General features: G+C 48.8%; 1 protein-coding gene across 2 annotated transcripts in view; it reads right to left on the bottom strand.

Annotated features, from left to right (window-relative positions):
• Positions 1-16,480, bottom strand: part of TMEM132D (transmembrane protein 132D) — a 598,445-nt gene extending 581,965 nt beyond the window's left edge. For both annotated transcript variants that reach the window (XM_044776059.2, XM_044776060.2), the window contains exon 1: positions 15,958-16,480. In XM_044776059.2, coding sequence (XP_044631994.2) covers positions 15,958-16,036 — 79 coding nt within the window. In that variant the 5' untranslated portion in view covers positions 16,037-16,480. The remainder of the gene's footprint in view (positions 1-15,957) is intronic.
• Between the last annotated feature and the right edge of the window lie 5,372 nt (positions 16,481-21,852).

Below are 21,852 nucleotides of genomic sequence, written 5' to 3'. Positions count from 1 at the left end.
ACTCTTCTCCACACAGCTGCCCTCCTTTGTTTCGTGGTTATCAGCCTTGATTTCACATCAGAATCACTTGGGCGAGCTTTCAAAGCAGCGCCTGGGTCTGACCCCAGGATATTCTGATTTTCTTGGTCTACAGTGTCGCTTGGGCAATGAAAGGTTGCAGAGCTTCACAGGTGATTCTGATGTGTAATCTAGGCTGAGAACTCCTACCCCAAAGACAATGGTCTTCCAAGAATATTGTTCCTGCAACTCCCAACAGAAAACTTGTAAAACTGTGTACCCACTTGCACATTTAAACAATGATAGCTAATATTTTTCATCAGAGTTTCAAGACTTGCTAAGGATAAAGTTTCTAGTGTATTGTAAATCTTGACATTTAAAATTAAACTGTTACATCATTCTTTTAAATGCATCCATTGGCATATAAATAACAGAATGAGTTGACACCCACCACCATCCACTTATAAAATCCACAAAAAAAACTCTTCATTAATAATCAGAAATGTTACATTGTTCCTTTTCCTCCTAAACTCACACTTCCATTCCAGTTCGCTCACAGAATTTTATCCTAATGCAATACACTTGAAAATAACGTATCCATCACCTTAGTATACCTTCTACAGCAAAAATATATGCGTGTATATTGAACTTACATTTTTCGTTTCTCCTCACTGTGAGATTCTCAATATTAAAAATGTCTTTGAGGGGGCTGGCCCGGTGGCACAGCAGTTAAGTGCGCATGTTCCGGTTCTCGGTGGCCCAGGGTTCACCGGTTCGGATCCCGGGCGTGGACATGGTACTGCTTGTCAAGCCATGCTGTGGCAGGCGTCCCACATATAAAGTAGAGGAAGATGGGCACAGACGTTAGCTCAGGGCCAGTCTTCCTCAGCAAAAAGAGGAGGACTGGCAGTAGTTAGCTCAGGGCTAATCTTCCTCAAAAAACAAAAAAGTCTTTGAGTTGGCATTATTACAATTAAGACTGCTGCACAATTAAAACAACATAAAGATATTACACATCTTAAATATTCTTTTAAACAAAAAGTAGATATCTTCTTGTAAATGACCTCTTCATGAGCTATGGGTGGCAGAGTTAACGATGCCTGGACTAAAGGAGCTGTCAGACTGTACTTTTGGGGACCGAGGAGGTTTTCACACCTGGGGAAATGAATCCTAATAAGACCCTAGACGGATGAGAGGGACCTCTATCCTAAAATCAAAGAAGTCGTGTATGTGTGTGTGTGTGTGTGTGTGTGAGATACACAGAGAGAAAAGAGAGAAAGAAGACGAACAAAGTAGTTGTCAGTTAATTTAGAGAGATCGAGTTTCAGAGCGCATACGTACAGAAGTTGGGGATTTGTAAACACTCCCTTTAAAGCATCTCTATTCACAGACCCTCTGAAGGTCTCTGAATTACTCCTCCCTTCATACATCCTGGCTTCAAGGGCACTGCTCCAAATAAAAAAATAACATAAACACAAAGCATTAAACAAAATCCAGCAGACCATCGAAATTAAGCGTAAATATTACACAAAAGGAATTGCAAATTCATCCAGGGCGCAGGAAGATCACATAACGAGTGAAGTGCTTCGGATTCAGGAAACAAGGGCCCTCTTGTCTACATTTTATTTCCCTACTTTTGAGAGAGACCCGAGTACAGAGAAGTAGTTTCTCCTGCGAGAGACATGGCAGTTCACTCCACTGATAAGGGTAACTAGAAAAAAAAACGTGTTGGACTGACAGTGGGCCCCGTGCGGACAGCATGCCCCGCCCTAGCCGGTGGTGGCAGCAGCTGCTCGGCTGGAGCCACGGACGACACGCAGACGTTATCAGCACAGCTCACCATTCAAGAGAAAATCATGAAAATCCCCTGGACGCAAACTATGGACAAGACGTGCATTGTGGAAGCCACACAGAACATATTTGCAGGCTGCAGTCTACCCCATGACCTGTCAATCAAAAACCACACCTCTCACATCTAAGTACAGAAGAAAACCAGGCGTCCACATACATCTTTCCTCTCTCCCTGTTGAAGGCATGTTGCACCATATTGCTTTATCTGTCTCACATCCTCTGGGTTCACGAGGCCTGCTTTTACATTTAAATTGGAAAAGAATAGCAATAACGCCCCTTTCTTACCAAAAATCTCTTCACCACATCCAAAACGATTCTGGGAAAAGTACTTTAGGGTAGTAAAAATGTGACATTTGGCCCAAATGCACACTGCAAGCTTTTGTCCTTTCCAAAGTTCAACTAGTAGGCTATCTATAAGACCAGAATATCCTGGAAATGGCTTTTCCACACTGTTTTAAGGTTACATTTCTCTGAAGCACAGGCAAAATTCAACTCCCAAACGTGTACTCCCTAACTAGGGAAATCGAGTGAAACACTCACTTTCCTGGAACCAGATACACAGAACTCAGAGGGACAAGGCAGGCGCGCTGGATGCCGCTCTGCACGGTGCTGCCTCAAAATCACTGTCTCCCCTCCTACTGCCAACACTGTGCCCCTGAAAATGCAAATGATATTGTTTGAGCTGTTTCTCTCCCTTTCAATGGAATTCTCAGTGGTTCCACTGATCTCACATTTCAAAATACTGAATGCGTGTAAAACAGGCAATTGTGTGTTTTGATGCTGCACATAATGCAAATATTTATTCACAACAGTAATTTCCACTGTGTATAGTTTTTACATCTAATTAAGGACTCTGTAAAAATTACAATTATTGAAAACAAAAGCGTACATTACATTTAAACAAACATTCAACGGAAAGAGTAACTTCTCCAAGAGGGTACAAGTCTGTACTGAGAGCTGTCGTCTGGGCAGGCATACAAAATCCCCTTTAAGGTTAAACATTAGAGAAATGTGAATATTTTCACGTTAGGCTTAAAATTACACCGACACTGAGAGCGGAACTGCCTTTTTGTCGCCTGCCCAGCGTCCATCACCCTCTTCTGGGTAAGAGGATTCCACACATCGCCCTCTCCTCGCTTTCATATCAGGTGTGTTGGGTGGGTTCCCACTCCAGGCTCCAAAGGACGAGTTTCTTGCATGAGCCTGAGTCAAGCGGCGTGCGCCTATCCATCCTCCTGGGCACAGCGACTGACGCAGGGAGACTCATGGACAAGGCAGCCTAAACAAGGCAGGGCCGAAACTTTGATGGCCCTGTTAAGAGAAACACTTTGTCTTTTTACTGAATTTAGGGTAAGAAGATGTAACTCTGAGCTGGGGAAGCATCTTGCCTACACATGGGACAGTGTGTGTAAGAACAGAACCAATACAGTTAAAGATGAGCAAAGCGACTCTAGGTCCTTTTGGCATCATGTGAGCACCTCCATCAAGCCTTGCCTAATACCAGTGTTGCCCCCAGAATTTCAGTTATGTGAACCAATATGTTTCCTTTTCCTTGTTGGCAGAGACTATTAATGTTTACCAAATTCATGACTGGTCCTCTACATTTCCCGGTCCTCCCAAAGGTTAGATGGAGACCATGTTTCTAAGTGCTGGTCAATGGGATGTGCGCACTAGAAATTAAGCCTTTTCCAAATCTAGACCTTAGATGCATGCCACACAATCCCCTAGCCTTCTCTCCCGCACTGTGATGACCTCGGAGGCCACGTGTTCCAAACGGCATAACTACAAGGTGGAACGGGGTCCGAGTGGATTCTAAGTGACAAGAAACACGCCTTTCTCAGATGAAGCCACTGAGACACAGGCGTTTCCTTATGACCACAGCCTAGCTGGCCTGTCCTCACCAAAGCATCCCTTTGGCAATTTTAGAGTTTTGTTTTGTACCTGCAAACAAAATTTGCCTAAATACTCGTCACTAGAAAGTGTTTCCTTAAATAAAACTCAAGTGGAACTCTTCCATTTGGCCATGGCTTCTCGGCGATTCTCTCATACTTTGCTTCATATTCCAAAGAGGGATGCGCACAGCTGAAGGCCGGCTTTCATCTCTTCCTTTACAGCATCTGTTAAATGCTGACGGATGACAGTAATCCAGAGGCTTTGGGATGACAAAACGGAAGCGTTCCTCCTCCTGAGGGCCTCCAGTTCAAAGAAACTCAAGGAATACTTCCAAATCCTAGAAGAGGGAGGGACCGCCTAGAAAAATCAAAGTCCAATCAGCCATAGATGGCGCTCTTATTGACCAACATGGTGACAGGGGAGGTGGTAAACACACAGGAGGGGTCCCTGCTTCCTTCCTACAGGCCCCCAGTAAGAGAACAATAATATGGATGAGATATACTAACATGGCTTTTTGCAATGTCAATAGGGTCAAAAATCAATTTAACAAGATGAGAATTTCTGTAGATACTGAAGACTGGCACATTTAACACCAATTCCAGTTCCTTTCTGGTGTGCCTTCCTGCATGGGAGAGGCTAGAGTCCTATTAACCAGACTGGCAGGAATCTCTTGATGCCAGGGTCCAGGTCCGCCTTAGCTGCTGTTGAACAGAGGCATCCATCTGAAACTTGGAGCAAGGCTACGAGCAACGCGAGGCAGCACTAGGCATGAGATGAGTGCTTCCTGCAGAGACGCAGACGAGCGGTCAGTCGGTTGGGGCAGCCCAGCAGGTCTGCGCATCCAGACCCTTGTCCCATAGGCACTGACAGGAAGGCAATGGTGATGGCGGATCTGGACCAGAACAGGAGCACACTGTGGCGGGCTGCTGTCGTTCCCCCCACGAGCCTGTGTCCCTGGTGCACACGGTGGACCTGCACACCACCCCACAGGACCCCGTAACTCCCCTTCTGCCAGAGCGGATTCTGATGTCAGCAACTAAGAACGTCGGCCAGCACAGAACAAGCAGAGTCCACAGCAAAGAGATTCTACGGAGTTCTCACGGGGAAATCAAGGATGCCGGTGTCCTTCCCTCCTCCACGTAAGCAAAGAATTTCTTCACACCTGCATCACGCTGCTCACCAGAGTCAGAAGAACTGCTCACGGCTCAGCCTCCCCGGCCGAGCTGTAGTCTCGCGAGGGCAGAGTTGATTTCATACTCATTCTGTATCCTGAGCCTGCCCCACCGTGTATATAACTTACTGTCAGATAACAGAAAGTAGACATATTGGTCTCTGTCCCGGGTTCCTGGCACAGAGCTCCTCAAACCCTTGTAAATCCCTAAGTGATAAGAACACTAGAGTGTCTTTTGTTCTAATGAGGCGACTCTGGGTGGGCTCCAGGATGGGGCTGGTCACCGTGATGGGCAGCTTGGAATCTTCAGCCCCTCCTTCTCCAAGGAGGGGAGAGAGGCGGGAAATGGAGCTGATGATTGATCGCACCTACGTGATAAAGCTTCCATAAGCTCTCAATAGTACGGAGTTTAGAGAGATTCCATGTTGGTGAACGAGTGGAGGTGCTGGGAGGGTGGCACACCCGAGACAGGGCACAGAAGCTCATGTCCCTTCCCACAGACCCTGCCCTGCACATCTCTTCCATCTGATGTTCACCTGATTTTTTTTTTAGCATATCCTTTAATAAACGTAAATGTAAGTAAGTGTTTCCCTGAGTTCTGTGAGCCACTCTAGCAAATTAATCGAACCCAGGGAGGGGGTCATTGGAATCTCCCATCTATAGCCGGTTGGCCAGAAGCACAGGTGACAACCAGGACTTGCAACTGGCGTCTGAAGTGGGGGTGCGAGGGGCAGTCTGTGGACTGAGCTCTTAACCCGCGGGATCTGACGCCATCTCCGGTAGAGAATGTCAGAACTGAGTTCAACTGCAGACACCCAGCTGGTGCCAGAGACGAAGTCCTTGTTTGTGGGGGAAAATCCACATGTTCGGTGACCAGAAGAGCCAGAAGTGTGTTGTGTGAGAGTAAAGAAGACTCACAGGGAAGAAACTCACAGATGGGAAGAGCTGGGTTCTTCCCCCACAGAAGGGGCAAGACTGCATTGTTTCCTTTACACTCGTCCTCAAAACATAATTGTTAGATAAACAGATGACAGCCCTTGGTGCCCAGTGCCCACGATATTCCCTGTTGCAGATTAAGTATTAGAACTAGGTGGCTCACGGGGCTGAACTGGAATATTTTATGCTGTATTTAGACAGCAGGGCCTCTCAATTCCTGCAGTCACAGAATCAAGGAACTCCAAATGGAAATATCCACCTGTTGTTTCGCTTCCGTTCCATCACGGTGATTCGCAAACGGCACGTCCTGGAGACTACTTCATCTTCCCAGCTCACTACATCGCGTCCTGCCCACTCCATTTTCACTGCGGTTTCTTTCTCCCTCACCACCTTGAAGCCACAGTCTCTTCATCTCCACCTCTGTTGACAGAGGTCCTCTGGCTGTGGCCCTCTTCACAAAGCAGGCCCTCGGAGTCCCTGCTGAAGCAATCCTGGACCATCCTTGCTGGCTACAGACTTCATCACCTCACCCACTCCACCCTTGGCCTGCAGGAGGCAAAGCATTGCAGGCACAGACCACACTCCAAGGAAGGCGGAGCCTCAGGGCATCTGGAGCCCAAAGGAGCAGTGACTGTCTCCAAGACACATCCTGAACAGTTCGGGCACAGCAAAGCACAGCAAATGCTGTGGGGTCAGCAGACACAGACACCTGCCGCCACTGAGCACATCAGAGTTCAACAAAGTGGAGGCGTTCATGCATTGCTATTCCCTGTGCACGTTTTTGCAAAAAAAAAAAACAAAAAAAAAACGTGCACCCCTTCTGGAAAAGAACTTGACGGCAAAAGTCCCACCCATGCCCTCGGGGCCAGTAATCAAACAACTGTGACTCTATCTGAGAAAGTAACTCAAAGCAAAAAGTATGCACAAAGATAACTGTTTCCTTATAATAGTGGAAAACTATAAATTGTGTCATTGGTCATTGTCCAGAAAAAGCTGAAATGGTTAAGCAATGATACAGACATCAAAAATATATTCGTGATACATTTTTGAAACATGAGGAAATGCTTACATAAACATATGAACTCAACAAAGTCAAAAACAAATTATGTATACCATATACAGAGTGAACCCAACTGATTTAATAATTCGTAGAAAAGCAACTAGAATGAAATACACCCAAATGTGAAGCTGTCACCTTCGGGCACTGAGATTATTTATTTTTATCTCTCCCTCATTTCTAAATTAACTTGAAGTCACTTACAAAAAATAAATGCAATTGGAGGGAGGAAGCAGACAGGAAGCAGATACGAAGAAAGAACAAACGTACGAAAAAATTAAATAAAGCCGAGGATGAAGCTGATTCACAAGATGCCTATCTTAAGTTCCTACACTTATAAATAGCACACTTGGTGTTGAGAGTCCTGGGACTTAGAGCAAAGACAGACATGTAGACATTCATTTAGGAAATTCATGTGCTCATAGGACAAAGTGTAAACGACTTCTCAGGATAAACACAGCTTTTTTTTCCCCTGGTACTAAGGCCCAAGAAATAGTTCTTAGAAAAGGAACTTAGGACAGGGACTGTGTTTTAATAGATAAAGCTCTTAAAACACCCCTCCACCCCGTCCCCCGTGTTAAGTTTGTCTCTGTAGGAACCCTAGTCTTTCCATACACGTGGCTCTCCAGCTGGTCTCTGCCGGACCTCCCCAGCTGCCTGCCGCCCTAAGGGCAGTGTGGGGTGGGTCTTCCACTCATCTCACACGTGAGATGGTTCTAACCCCAGGAGGTCTCTGGGTCGCATGTTGCCACGTGGCGTCCTCTCTAACCTTCTGTGCATCTGCTCCTCTCAAGTGCGCAGGAGCACCCATCTGCTTTTGCAGCCAGCCTCTGAGACGAATGTGCCCCTGGGGAGGGCTGGGACGGAGTCCTGGGACAAGATCCCGCAGACTGTGCTGGAGGTTGACATCGTGCCATCTGCCGCCGTCGAGCACGGTGATCTGCCGAGCACAATGCATCTCTCCATCATGTTGACGAGACTGCTGCAGTGAATGCAAATCTCAGTCCCTAACTTCAGTGAGCGAGAAATGCACCTTCCTTCATTTCCTGTAATGGAACTTCATTTCTATTTGGTTTCCCCATTTCATCCAGTAGCCAAACAACGGCTCTGTTGACAAACACTGCCTCCCCCTAGGCAGTAATTCCAGGGATCACATCTAAGTTCTGAAAGGTTCAAAGTGGTCACAAGGACCGGAAGGGTTCCTTTAACTACAGACTTTGCTACTTTTCCAAACAGCATCTGGTCTCCTGTGGTTAGTCCACGCAGACCGCAGCTCTGCCTCCACGGCCTTGCCCTCAAGGCCTCCTCAGGTCCATGTGCTCCCTCAGCCAAGTCTGCATCACCCCTGGATGACGAGGAAAACATCCTGCCACGCCCAGCACCTCTCTGGAGCCCCTGCCTGCTCATGGCACACAAGCACTGCTTCTGCATCTTCCCCTGGTGATCTGGAGCAGGTTCTCTTCATCTTTGAGTCTGCAAACGTATGTAGGGGATCTATCTTCTATCCCCCTAATTCACCATGTGCAGTGAGATGACACAGAGAGTCTCAAAGGCACTCTGGCACCTGCAGCGAAACGCTCCTCCCCTCGCCCCCAGTGAAAAATATTTACCTAGTGGAGAAGGGAGAGAGAGGCCAAGAAAACATACGCCTGTGGACATACGTTCTCCAAATATTTTCTCTTTTGCCAGACCTTCCCTCTTGAAATCAAAAGTCGGGAATCTGGCCGTTCTGTCCTGTGCTTGCTGCTGGAGCCAGAGGCAGTGGCTGTCCTGTTTTACCCGCCCAGAGAACAGAGACCGACTGGGTGACCAGGAACAGGTGGGAGGAACCGGGAAGAAGACGCCGCCAATGTCAGTTTTGATATCAAAATATGTTACTGTCACAATATCCTAAGAGATGGTCAAATACTGTTGAACATCAGCGAGCTATTTTGTAACTTGAGCAGCCCCCAACTACCATGTAGCTTTCCCGTCCAAAAACAGAAACAACAAAAATAGTGAACTCTGACTGCCATCTTCCTTACTTAGCGAAGCTGCCCAGTGAGTCTCCCATAACTTATTGTTTTTCACCTGAGCAAAATAACTTAATGCCACTAAAAGCTAAAACTCTTTTGACTGCCTGTCTTTCCAAATGCATGTCTGAATCTCCTGTCACTTATACACTTTACTTGAGAGACAGATGGATGTTTGAATCTTCTTTCTACTCTTTCAAATATGTTCTTTACCTTGGCTACCAATGTCCTGTCTGTTATGACAATATGCACCTGAATCTCTTTTTGAACGTGTGTCACCACTTCGTGGGCTTCCTCCCCTATAGATTCTTACACATTTTCTGGAGGTGAGGGGATGTCTCGGGTGATACCTTCGTTTAAAAGGAACTCTTGAAACCAACATTCAAGAACAGAAGTGAAGATGACCCTGGCTTTGGGTGTCTTGGTGCTGCCTTTATTTCTTCCTACAAGCAGATTTTTTGAAATAAATGACAAAAGTGATGTAAAAATATTTTGAGTCTCTGGTCTCATTTCATGACAAATCCACGCTGGCTTTGTGGGATCATCACTTCCTTCTGTGGCACCTCCACGATATTTTTGCCATACTTCATTCAAGCTTGTTGTCTGGCATCAAACATTATACTCACCAATCCAAATGTTCACAGAAGCCACCACTCTCCTTTTGAAAATAGGAATAATATTTATCTGCCTTCATTTTACATGCTCCTTCCTCATTCTTCACCGTTTCACTAAGGAGCCACCCACGCCTTCAGTTCTAGATGGAATCGAGGCCACGTGAGTCGGCCACTCCCCAGACCCTCAGTGTGAGTGAAGCAGACAGATCATGGGATCCCTGAGTCGCAGGTCAGTGAAGACAACTGCAAAGTCTTCAGCTCCTGGGCCCACGACACAACCACACACAGCTCACAACCTCAGTTCAACGCCTCGACTTCTTTGACAGTCCCGGAATTAAAATCTATATTTTAGTCCCTTTCAATTATCATTCCTGATGGCTGCTGGAAAAATTAATGCTGAGAAAATTAAAGAACATTCATTTACTCACTCATATGATAAATGCTGAGTGCCAACCATACACTAGGCTCTGAGCTAAACTCAAACGGACTCAACCTTCAGCAAGTCTGGCCCCATGTATAACTTTTGCCTGACAAACGTTTTTGTTTTTAGTTATCACATATAATCACAAGCAGAATGGACAGCGGCTAACGGTGTGGGCTAAGCACCAGAACTCAGACTCTGCCACTTGTTAGCTGGAAGATCCAGGACAAGCTACCTAACCTCTCTGAGCCTCCATTTCTGCACCCATACAGCGGGGTTAATAACAAAATCTACCCCAGTGGGTTTATCTGCAAATTCACAAAATCATTTTCATACATCACTCAGGGCAGCGCCTGACATGCAATAATTACTCAAAAACTTAGCTGTTGTTACTATTGACACAAGTATTTCCTGCAGCACTTTGAATCACTGGGAAGAAAAAACCCAGCATCAAACCATTTTCCTGTTGGGCAAAGGTTCTTTTGGCAATATCCTACAGTCTTAAGCATACTTAAAAATTTGTTGAGCTCTTGCAAGGTCCAAAGTACTATACTAAGTACCGCACAGATAGACAGAAAAAGGCACAGCTTTTGCCCCTAAAGAACTTCAGATTTAGGAGAGAAGACAGGAAAAAGTTTTAGAATGTCGCCCCCGCAGAGGTTGACAAATGACACCCCAAAATATGTCCATGTCAGGGTCGGCCGGGTGTTGTAGTGGTTGGGTTCACGCACTCCACTTTGGGGGCACTGGGTTCACTGGTTCGGATCCCAGGCCTGGACCTACGCACCACTTATCAAGCCATGCTGTGGGAGGCATCCCATGTATAGAGTGGAGGAAGATGGGCACGGATGTTAGCTCAGGGCCAGTCTTCCTCTGCAAAAAAAGAAGGATCAGCAGCAGATGTTAGCTCAGGGCTAATCTTCAAAAAAAAAAAAAAAAGCCATGTCCAAATCACTGAAACCTTTAAACACCACTTTATTTGGGAACAAAAGGGAGGAGGTCTTCGCAGATGTGATTAAAGTAAGCGGGTGGTGGTCTGCGTTGTTCTTGTGGGCCCTAAATGCAACCGCGTGGATGCTTCTAAGAGAGAGGTGGCAGGACACTGTACACACAGACACACAGGAGAGAAGGTGATGAGAGGGCGGAGCAGAGAGACAGGAAGACACGAGGCTAGAAGATGGCAGGGATGCTGCCGCAAGACAAGGACCATCGGCGGCCTGCAAAGCTGGAAGAGGCAGAACACGATTGATTCTCCTCACAGCCCCCTGCTGACAGCTTGATTTCAGCCCAGCGACCCTGATTTTGGACTTCTGGCCTCCAGAACTGTGCAAGAACAAACCTCGGTTGTTTTAGGCACCAAGTTTGTGGTAATCTGTTAGCGCAGCCATAAGAAACGCATACACCCTCTGAGTAAAATCCATGCATGTCATCCCTCTGCTCCTCCACACAGCCTGTGAAAGGGTGACCAGGAGATTCGGCATCCACCGGGACGATTCTGAGACTGAAGGAGAGTGCTACTTCTAACCACTCGAAGACAACTTGGGTAAACCGAGGCTGATCCAGGTGAAGCAGGACGTGCCAGGGTTACCTCCACACCCTGCCCGACCACTGCCTGTGCGCACTTCCGTCCTCTGCCCTCACACAGGGCCACAGTCTCCACTGCTCTCCCCACCGCAGCCACACTGGCCTCCTGTGGTCCTCAGTATTTGTCTGCGCCCTCTGGCTTGTGTACTTCCCCTCCCTGTTAACGCCAACCCATCCGTCAGATGAATAAAGGCCTGCCCAGTGCTCTAAGCCACATGCCGATGTACCCGCATGCCGATATACCCACCTGCTCTGTCCTGCCAGCACTCACAGTTGAAAGTTGACATTCCTTTGTATAATTAACGTTTTTCTCTATCTGCTCTATAAAGCGCCAGTTCTGTGAAGGCAGTAACCATATCTGTTTGGGTTTTTCTCACTACTGTATTCCTTGTGGCCAGCATGGTATGGGGTACACAGTTGGTGCCCACAAGGTGGTTATTGTTATAAAGTAGCAAAGGGAAGGGAGTGAAGGAAACTAGAAGAGGAAAAGAAGATGGGGTCGCTGAACATGGAACCGTGGAGGTTTGAGCTGACAGCTTAAAACCATGGAGCTATGGTTTGTGGCACTTTACAATCTAGAAGAATGACTGGCAGGACTCTTCCCTGGTCTGAGGACACTTCATTACCTTCCTAACCCTGTGTCCTCAGAACACTCGCAAATAGTTCCTGCAGAGTCCCACGTTCACTGAAAGCCTTCCATACTAAATTAATAGATGGATGGATGGATGGATGGATATGTGGGTAGGTGGACGGACGAACAGACGGACCAATGGATGGATGGATGGATGGATACATGGGGAGAGGAATACATGGATGGGTAAATACACGGATGGATGGATGAACAGATGGATGGATACATGGATGGAGGGATGGATGGATGGATACATGGATGGATGAATACATGGGTAGATGGATACATGGACGGATGAATACATGGATGGATGGATACATGGATGGACGAATATGTGGGTGGATGGATGGATGAACAGATGGACGGATACATGGATGGATGGATGGGTGGATAAATGGGTGAATGGATGGATGGATAAATAAATTAGAAATATAGGATAATATAAGTTTCTGCAACAAGGTATATTTGGAGTTCTTGTTTCATTTTCCATTTTTTCTTGGCCTTCAGAACGGAACTAAGTTAAACAGATCTTCATACTTGGAATTCTACTCTTCTATGCATTCAAATATTTTTTAATAAAATAATACTTATTATTTAACTCTTTAATTGAGAAGAAAATGAAACTTAACAGTCTCCCCATTCCCTAGGCTTTTAATTTGACAGCATTTAAATGTAAGGAATAAAGCCTCTCTGTCTCTGTCTCTCTTTCTGTCTGTCTGTCTGTCTCTGTCTCTCTTTCACCCACACACACACTCCCTCTTGGATATTTCTTCCTCCCCTGAAAGCCTGGACAAGGTGTCACTGTCAACCAAAGCTCCTCGCAGACCAGGGCTGGGGGATGACATTTCCTAAATAAGAGGTAATACTCTGCCCGCAGGACGCCTCATTCCTGACCCGGGAGGGAAGCACTCTGCAGGAGGATGTCCTGAGACAGCCCTGCTGGAGACGCTCGCTGCTCTCAGCTGGACGCAGGCCGAGTGCCTGGCCAGCACAGCCCTGAGACAGCGACCACATCGCTACAGCAGCTCCTCTCCCAGGATCCCAGGTCTCTCAGTCTTTGCTTTTCACCGTCATTTGCAAGAGAACACAACTCTGGAGGAGACAGTGAGGTCCTGACCAGCAGCCTCCACGTGGCAACCTTCTTGATTTTGTATTTAAAAATTGCCTGGCTCTCTGCCCATCTCCAGTCTCCTTGTTAATTTGTCTCCTCAGCCCCTTCCATACTCCTTCCATACTCCACCCCTCCCACGAAGTGAATAGCAATGTATTAAAACACACCTGCAACTGTGATCTACATCAAGTTTCCAGCGAAGACCAGACCCTGAACACAAGCTCTCTGGCCACTTGCTATAAGGCCATTCTCCAGGAAAGGTTGACAACGTTGCTGGTAAAACTATTTGTTTCACAGTATCATTCCCAGATCACAAGGAGTAGAAGTACAAGCAATGAAGTTTTATTTTTATTTGTTTTTCAAAAGATCTATACGAGGGTGGGTTTGCTCTGTGACCAATCGCTTCCTGCTCATGAAACTTAAACATACATAAGGTTCAAGGACATGAGCCTGGCATTCAAATGTGCAATTTTGTTCATTCAAGGATTCACATTTGGAAAGAACTAAGGCAAAACAGTACAAACAATAATATCCTGAAGCAGATATTTCCTAGTTGGTAATAATGTCCACTTTTCCATCAGCCCCAGACAAATTAGGCACTTTGGATTGTGTGTGTGTGTGTGTGTGCACATGTTTGCTTCCAATTAAAATCCTTTTAAATATGGTCCATATTGGACTTTAAGCTGGTTTAGAACTTCCAGGCAGTCAGAGAATCTTAGAGGGGAAAGTGATTTGAACACATTGGAAAGAGAACTGAACCATCCCTGCATTTAGAAATCAGGTCTGCAGCGTGAAATTTTCCACAACTTGATGGAATTAGGGGTGTTAAACTGTTTCTTGTTCTTGGTGCATCGTAAATAATCCGTGAATCGCCTGCCTGGGCCCCACATTGTGCTGACTGCTCTACGAAATCTTGACACACAATTGATTCACTTTTGAACAGTTTGGCTGAGTTACGTCTCTAAATTCAACAAGCAAAATATGTCACATGCTGGCTTATAGCATCATTTCACAAGCTGATGTTTGGCCATCTAGAAAAGAGACCGCCACATCAGAGAGTTCCTCATTTTAAGGACGTTTTCAGTCTTTCCACTTGAAAAAATTCAAAAGTATCAGGTGAAACACAGTTCTCTTCAACGCTGCTCAGTCTAAAGAAATCAGCAACAGAACTATGTACATAACAGAAGAAAGACAACAGTTAGGTCATATTTATAAAGCTATTCTGTTCCTTTCTTAATAAAACCCTGTTATTGCAGCATAAAAACAGAGAAGCCTATTCCTATCATAAAACCGAGTGACAACCAATAAAAAGCATGCCTTGTAGCGATCTGCAAGTCTGCCTGGCTGCTGTTGCTGTGGATTTGGGTTTTTTAACCTCACGTCTGCCTGGGTTGGATTCATTGAATTCATCAACCTCTTCTTGGGTTTCTTGTGCACATTGTAAATCCCAGAGCCTCTGGTCGTCAGAATTGTTCTAATTCATAATTAGGGGACGTGAGCCCATTAGGACCCCACTTGAAAAGATGGCGGTGGGAGGGGTGACAGGATCCTCTTCCTCAATCATCCAGCACAAAACCCCAGCAAGTGAACTGTCTTATTCTATTACCAGATCCCAAGCCACGTAACCTCAGTGAAGAGCTCAGAGAACAGAAAATTCCTATAATTAAAAGGCTCTGTGCATGACAATTGGCTTTGAAGTTTCTGAAAGAGATCTCATCTTGAAAAATCCTCTCAAAAAAAAATCCATTTACAAAGACTTTTAGACACATTGGAGACCGCTAAGAATCTCCGCTTTCCTCCTGATATATTTCTATGCAGGAAAAAGGCGCAAGGGGAGAACCACACACAAATAAAGAGTCCCGATCAATAACGAAAAAGAATTGCTGGTACTTTCTACCATCTGCTGTGTGAATGTAACAATTTCTCTTCCAGTAATTAGTGTCCCGAGCTTCCAAACCTGCTGTTCCAGTGACAGACAGCAATGGTGACAGAAAGGAAAGGAGGCAATGGGGACTTCCTGGCCTTACAGCTTCAAGTCAGGGGCCTGCTGCCATAACTCAGGTGGCAAGTCAGGGTTTAAACTCCGCGTTCAACCTGCGTGGATGCTGTTGCAGGCAAGAGCCACAGAGCGCAAGAGGGGAGACCCCGGCAGGAAATCTCTAAATGGGCTGTGTTAGAGAAACTCGGGGCCGCTTCTTCCCAGCGACCCCCATGCCATATGGTGGGCAGCCTACAATCCTCCCATACAGAGGAGTGCTCCGGAATTATCTCCCAACAGGTCAGTGCCAGCAGGAAAAGTCCAGACGAAATTCCAGGACCCTTCCAGGTCATTTCAGTCCCCCTCCGCTGACATCTAGCTCAGCGCTCCCAGTGCCCAGCTCTCCTTTCGGGGGTCTCCACAGCCCCTAACTGGAAACGCTGTCGGGCTATTTTCCCTCCTGTCCCTTTGCAGTCTCACCTAGCGCCTCCCACCCAGGTGCTCCTGGGAGGCCCCTGCTGCAAAGAGGCAGCTGAGGACCTTGGCTGCCGGACGCGCGCGCGTGCACACGCGCACACACACACGCACTCCACACACCCACGCCCTCCCTCCCAGCCACCCCCAGCCACGCACACACTCCCACACACTCACTGCCAGCAAAGTTAGTCCCGGGGCCGGAGGTGGCGGCGGCGTCCCCTCACCTTTGGAGAACAGGGCGGCCAGGCTGATGAGCACAGGGGACCAGTGGTGCCACAGCGTCCCCATCTCAGACGAGCACATCCTGGAGACCGGAGCGCAGATCCTCTGCTCCCCGGCGCCGTCTGGGCGAAGAAGACACGGCCGCCAGGCCCCTGGCTGGCCGGAGCGCGGCTGGATGGCGACGGAACGGGCGGCTAGGGGCGCGAGCAGCCGCTGGGCCCTGCGCCCTCCTCCCGCCAGTCCATGGCCCGGCCGAGAGGCGACGGCCACGCGCCGCTCTGGAGTTGCCCTCCGGAGTCCAACGCGCGCGCAGGCAAACCCCACCTCTCTGTCACCCCCACCAGAATATTTTTATTTTAATCCACGCGGATTTGTTCCTTTCCTGTTGACCCGACGGAGGACTGGCCCCCAGGTGGCCCAAAAAGGGCGCGTCCGGGAGCGCGCGGGCGCGGTGGGCGCCGGGTGGGCTAGCGGGCGCGGGCGGCGGGGCGGCCGGGCTGCGGCGCCCGGGGCGCGGGCGGAGGCGGCGCGGAGGCCCCGGGCCGGGTGGCCCGGGGCACGGAGCGGCGCGGGGCGCCCGGGCGCACCGCCCCCATCCCGGCCGCGCCCCGGGGCTGGCGCGCGCCGGCGCCCGAAGTTTGGCTGGTGCAGCCGCTCCCCCCGCCGCCGCCTGGCCCGGCTCGGCTCGCGGGGCCCTAGGCGCGCCGAGCGCACGGGCGGCTGCGGAGCCGCGGGGCTGCCCCCGGCGCCGGGGGGAGGCGGGCCAGCTGCGCGCGGAGGAGGACCCGCGGGCTCGGGGACCCGGCCGCCCGCCGCAGCTGCCGCCTGCCCGTGCGCGCGGTGGCCCGGCTCTGCCGAGGCAGCGTCCGGCACGGAGGCTAGCGCCACAGTGCCCGGCGCGGGTTTGGGGTTTTGCCGTAAAATTTTGTCTTTTTTTAAAAAGCCCCACCCTTTCGGAGTGACAGCTGTGAGCCCCAATCCGCAAAGTAAACCCCACCTCCCCCTGGTCGGCCCCGCACCCACCCTCCCGGTCACCCCTCCCTGCCTGTGCGAATGGAGGGGGCCGCTGGGAGGCCGGTAAACACCCGGCCAGCTCCGAGGAGCCTGAGCCGGCTGCCCGCTCGCCCAACAGGTGTCCACATGGCCGTTGGCCTCCCTTTCTCTGCAGACCTCAAGCGAAGGACAAAGTCTTCCAGCCTGGAGGGTTTGCAAAGCTCTCCGGCTGCCGGTGAACACTGAGATGGCTGCAGAGCGGTCCCTCAGCCCGCGTTGGGCATCCCCCCGCAATCTCTGAGCAGTAGGGCCTCTGACGCGCCGTCTGAGACCCATGCTGCCTCCCCCAGCCCCGACCCTGCAATGACTACCAAGTCAGAGATCCTAAAAGAATTCCATCTCGATTCCCACCTGGCCCCCCTGGAACTGGGAATGGATCCCTTAAGGGCCAATGTTGCCTCCAGAAGACAAAATACACGGTTTTTCATTTATACCTTTCTGAATCTCTAATGAAGACATCGCGAAACCAAGATCGCCCTGTGATTTTAGCTCGAGGACTCCTCTGCTCCATGTGAGCCTTTGAACTAACCAGATCAAAACTCAGAGGAGGGAGAGCCTTCTGAATATTTAAAGAATATTGTGAATGAACAACAACTAAATCAAATGTGAATTTACCTCAGTGGGTAAAATGGGTGATTATCATCTGGCCAAGGGAGCAACAGCTGTTTTATCCTATATGCTCGTGGTTGCAAAAAATGGACCACGGCTTTAAGAGTTTTTACATTTCAAAGTTTCAAGGAAGGTCGGAAACGCGAGTGCTGTCTTCCAAAAGATCGTCTTTCTGGGTTTCACGCTCTTTGAGATGTGTGCTCCTCCTTTATTCTATATTTACTTTTATGAATGTCTGCCAGTCTTTCTGTTTTTCTTTTATTTCTTAAACTTCTGCCTTTTCTCTTTGGCTCTCCTCTAAAATTCTAAGAAGCTAACGCAGCAAAGAACCTAAGAGGTTGCGCATTTCAGTGCTTCTGAGACTTGAGAAGCATCCACATGGCTCGGGAAGCTTGTTAAAACCCAGAGGGCTGAGCCTGCCCCAGAGTCCCTGAGTCATCGGGCCCAGGTGGGACTCAGGAGTCTGCATTCCTAACAAGTTCCAGGGGATGCTGATGCTGCTTGTCCTAGGACCACTGGTCCATTTCACCATCACCTTCATCTCAGTGGTGAGGAAACTGAGGTTTGGCCCCTTGCACACCTTCGCCTGGCCTCCTAGTAGCAGAGCCAGTGTCTGCGCTGAATGCCAACTGCACGTTGCCAGAGTCAGTTTTAGTGTGAAACCGAGTCTACTTTTAAAACATTTCTCAAATTTATTGACTAGGAATTGATGGTCCCTGTTCTTTATTAAAAACAATCATTTTGTATTTTCTGAATCAAATTAAGATTTCTTTTTCCAGAATTACAGTCATCAGATATCTTTTGGGTTGTGTGTAGAGGGGAGCAGATCATGGAAAAAGATTTCTCTATCTACCTCCTTAGGATAAAGAGTGGCTGGCAGGTCCCAGCTGCTGCCCAGACTGTTGAACTCTTTCCTCATTGCGCATAGTTGCCCAGACAAAGTTTTTTCTAGTCTTTGGTGTGGAAGCTTTTTTGGGAAGGTGATCAGTGGCTAAAATAAGATGTAAGAATGGCTTCTCACTCTGTCCTCCAGTATGCTTTTCTCGCTAATACATCTAATCTTCTTTGGGTAATTAGCACAAGTAATCGTGAGGGAAGCAGAATGGCAGAAATGCGTGGAGAAGCATGCTGGGCTGGCCAGCTCCCTCGCTGCATCCTGTGCCTCTGGGACCACGTCCCATCCGAAGCACCTGCCTTGTCTCTCTCCAGTTCATTGTAAGAAATCTGCTTTCCTCCAAGAATCTGTGTTTCATCTGCAGGGCCATAAATCAATCTGTAAGCCTGATTTTGTCGGTAATTAAATAGTACTAATTGTTTGTACTGTGTGGATTAGGCCTTTCCACAGGCAGTTTGGGTTCCTGTCTTTCAATCAAACAGAACGTTCCGCACAGCAGTTTCCAGAGACACCAACTTCGTCCTGTGGAAGGGAGCCTGCTGGAATGCAGGTGCAGCAGGGAATTATCCCGCTGGTGGTCTGGAAGATGCTTGTAGGGACCACAAAGACGGGCACTATTTACAACGGAAACCTCTCCTCCAGCCCTTCTGATTACGTCAAGGAGAAAGGTTCAGCCTGAGCTGTTCTGGAACAAGCTTTTCACAATTGCAAATGCCCTTGCTTTTAAAACAGAGGGAACGTCTTTGCCCAGAGTGACCATGTCTAGCTAGAATGTATTAACGTTGGCTGATTTTTCTTCGATCATTAGTATTTTTGCTTTCTCACCATCCCTTCACTTTAGTGATATGTTTCCTTTGAGATTAAGTTATGGAAGTTTCTGAAGAGTGGGTTGATTTGAAGGAGAACATTACATCGCTCCTGATAGAGCCACACACATCATCTTCCCTCCGTGACAAATCTCATGAAGATGTGAGAAGTGCCTGGAGTTTGGGGAACACTGAAATGAGAGCTCCCGGATCCATCCGTCCCACGGGTGCAGAGGACTCTTCGAAACTCCTTTTCTTCTCAATTTCCCAAAATTTGTGGAATGGGCAGGAAATAGAAAGGCCAGACCCCACGACTTGTCTCCTGCAAGAGTCGGGACAGCATTCTGACATGCAGTACACTTCGCCATCAGGGACAGTTCACGCCCTTCCTGGTGAGGCCGGGCGATCATCCCTCGAGAGAGAACTCCTCAGACTCCGTGAGGTTCCTTTGAGGATGGCACCACGACTGTTCACCAATGTTCCCTCCTTCCTGGCACATGGATGACTGTACCTCTCAATGCTAAATGTGAGCAGAAGTGTTGAGGGTCACTTCCTAGGTGAGGCCGGAAAAGCCCACCTGCGATTCTCCGCTCTGCGCCTCCCTCTGCCAGGGGCCTTGAGGAGCTCACAGGTTTGAGATGATGCAGCTGCTATAAGGAGGTGGCGCCCCCGTCTGCCAGCCCCGCAGGCGTGTGCAGGGCCAAGGCCCCTCCAATCCACTTGAGACATCCAGCAGGAGAAATGAATTATTCTCGTGTTGTCACTGCAGTTTCCGGTTCTTCTGGTTACCATGCTAAAATCTGACTGTTCTACTCTCCTCCGTCAGTCCTTTCTTACTCCCTCACCTCCTCCCAGGCCTCCACAAGCACAAGTTAAAACCCAAACCTGTTAGAGCTCTCCCGCACAACCCACGGCATCTCCAGGGGCTCCTAAGGGAGCCTAGAGCAATAGCCCCTCCTGCAATGGTCAATAGTGTGATGCTCCGTTTGCCTCCGTGTGCTGATTTATGGATCAATACGGAAAGTTCAACCAGCCTTAAAGAGTCTTCTTTGAAGTTATAAGCCTGGAATAAATCATACATTTCTACATTTAGCCCCATCGACCCCGGAGGGTTCCTCAGTCAGGGATGAGCATTCCCCCAGAGGACAAGGAGAACCTGCGAGGCCACCTCTGCCCCAGACCCACTGTTGAAAGACCTTGTGGACTTTTCATTCTCTTGTCATTCATTGCAGCCTGTGGGAGATGCTGCTAGACGCTCGCTAAAACCCGCCTCCTGCACCTGCTAGACACACAGCCACGCCACACGCCAGGCCTTCCCAAGGTTAAGGGTGGCTATGGGTTGAGTCATGGCCAAAAGGATGTGGGTGGAAGTGACACCCGTCCCTTCCACGTGGAGCCCATGACACCTCCTCTGGCCTGCTCCTCCAAACTCCCCCGCCTTCAAGCTGGATGCACAAGTCCCACAGGGAGCCCAGATCCCTCGTGACGGCAGAGTGCCTAGCTGGAAGGAGACTGCCTCCCTCAATGTGGAAGAACACGTTTTGTCACTGAATTTGGGATGAGCCAGAAATAAGCTGGTATTGTGTTAAGTACTCAAGTTTGAGAGTTTGTTGGTTATGGCAGCTGATGCTATTACTCTAACCAGTACTGTGTCTGTTGCTCTCTGCAGTGCTCCACGTAAGCAGGAGTAGAATACAAGTAAACCGTACAACAGAATCCCCCCCCAGCTCTTCACACCAAGAAACAGCTCAAGGTCCAGGGCGGGGAGAGACATTGGGCACCTGGGACTGTCTCTAAGCTTTGGGTCAGTTATGATCCATCTTGATTCAAGCGGGGAGGTAAGGGGTGGCTCTGCCAAGCACGCTGGTGAATGGTTGTTCAGCGTGCTGTGGGTACCAGGCACGGGGCAAATGCAAAAATGTGGACCGCCGCCCTGCCCTTAAAGAACTTGCACTTGATCTCTGTGGTCTTGAAAGAGCACTGCAGAGAGTAAGTGCCGAGAATTCCCAGGGAGGGGCCTCATGGGCTGTGTACTCAGAGGAGAGGAACTGATGTGGGTCCCTGACCCCGCTCCGTGCATACGTATTACACGCCTGTTATTGGCAGGCACTGGAGGTTTGGCAAGTGTATAGGCCACCGTGGAGCTTATGTTCTCCTGAGGACAGATGGCCAGGAAACCAGCAAAGAGAGACTACAAGACTTTCAGAAAGATCCTAGGGGGAACTCAAACAGGACAATGTTTACTTGACCTTTACAGAGGTCAGGCAAGGCTTCTCTGGGACTGTAGCGTTAGAAGAGAGACCTCACTAATGGGAAGGACCGTCTGTGTGCAGATCTGGGTCGTGAACATGCCTGGTGGAGGGAACAGCATGTGCAAAGGCCATGAGGTATGAAAGAGCTGGGAGGATCAGAAAGAGGACCGTGTGGCTGAAGCTGAGTGAGCCAGGGAGGGAGTGGAAGGAGGAGAAGTCAGGGCGTGGGTGGAACACAGATGCAGGGCCTCATCGAGGTTTGGGTTGGTGTAACGGGATCGG

The sequence above is a fragment of the Equus asinus genome, chromosome 8 (genome assembly GCF_041296235.1).
Source record: "Equus asinus isolate D_3611 breed Donkey chromosome 8, EquAss-T2T_v2, whole genome shotgun sequence".
NCBI lineage: Eukaryota > Metazoa > Chordata > Mammalia > Perissodactyla > Equidae > Equus > Equus asinus.
Note: the sequence above shows the minus strand (reverse complement) of the source record. Positions and strands in the feature narration are given on the sequence as shown.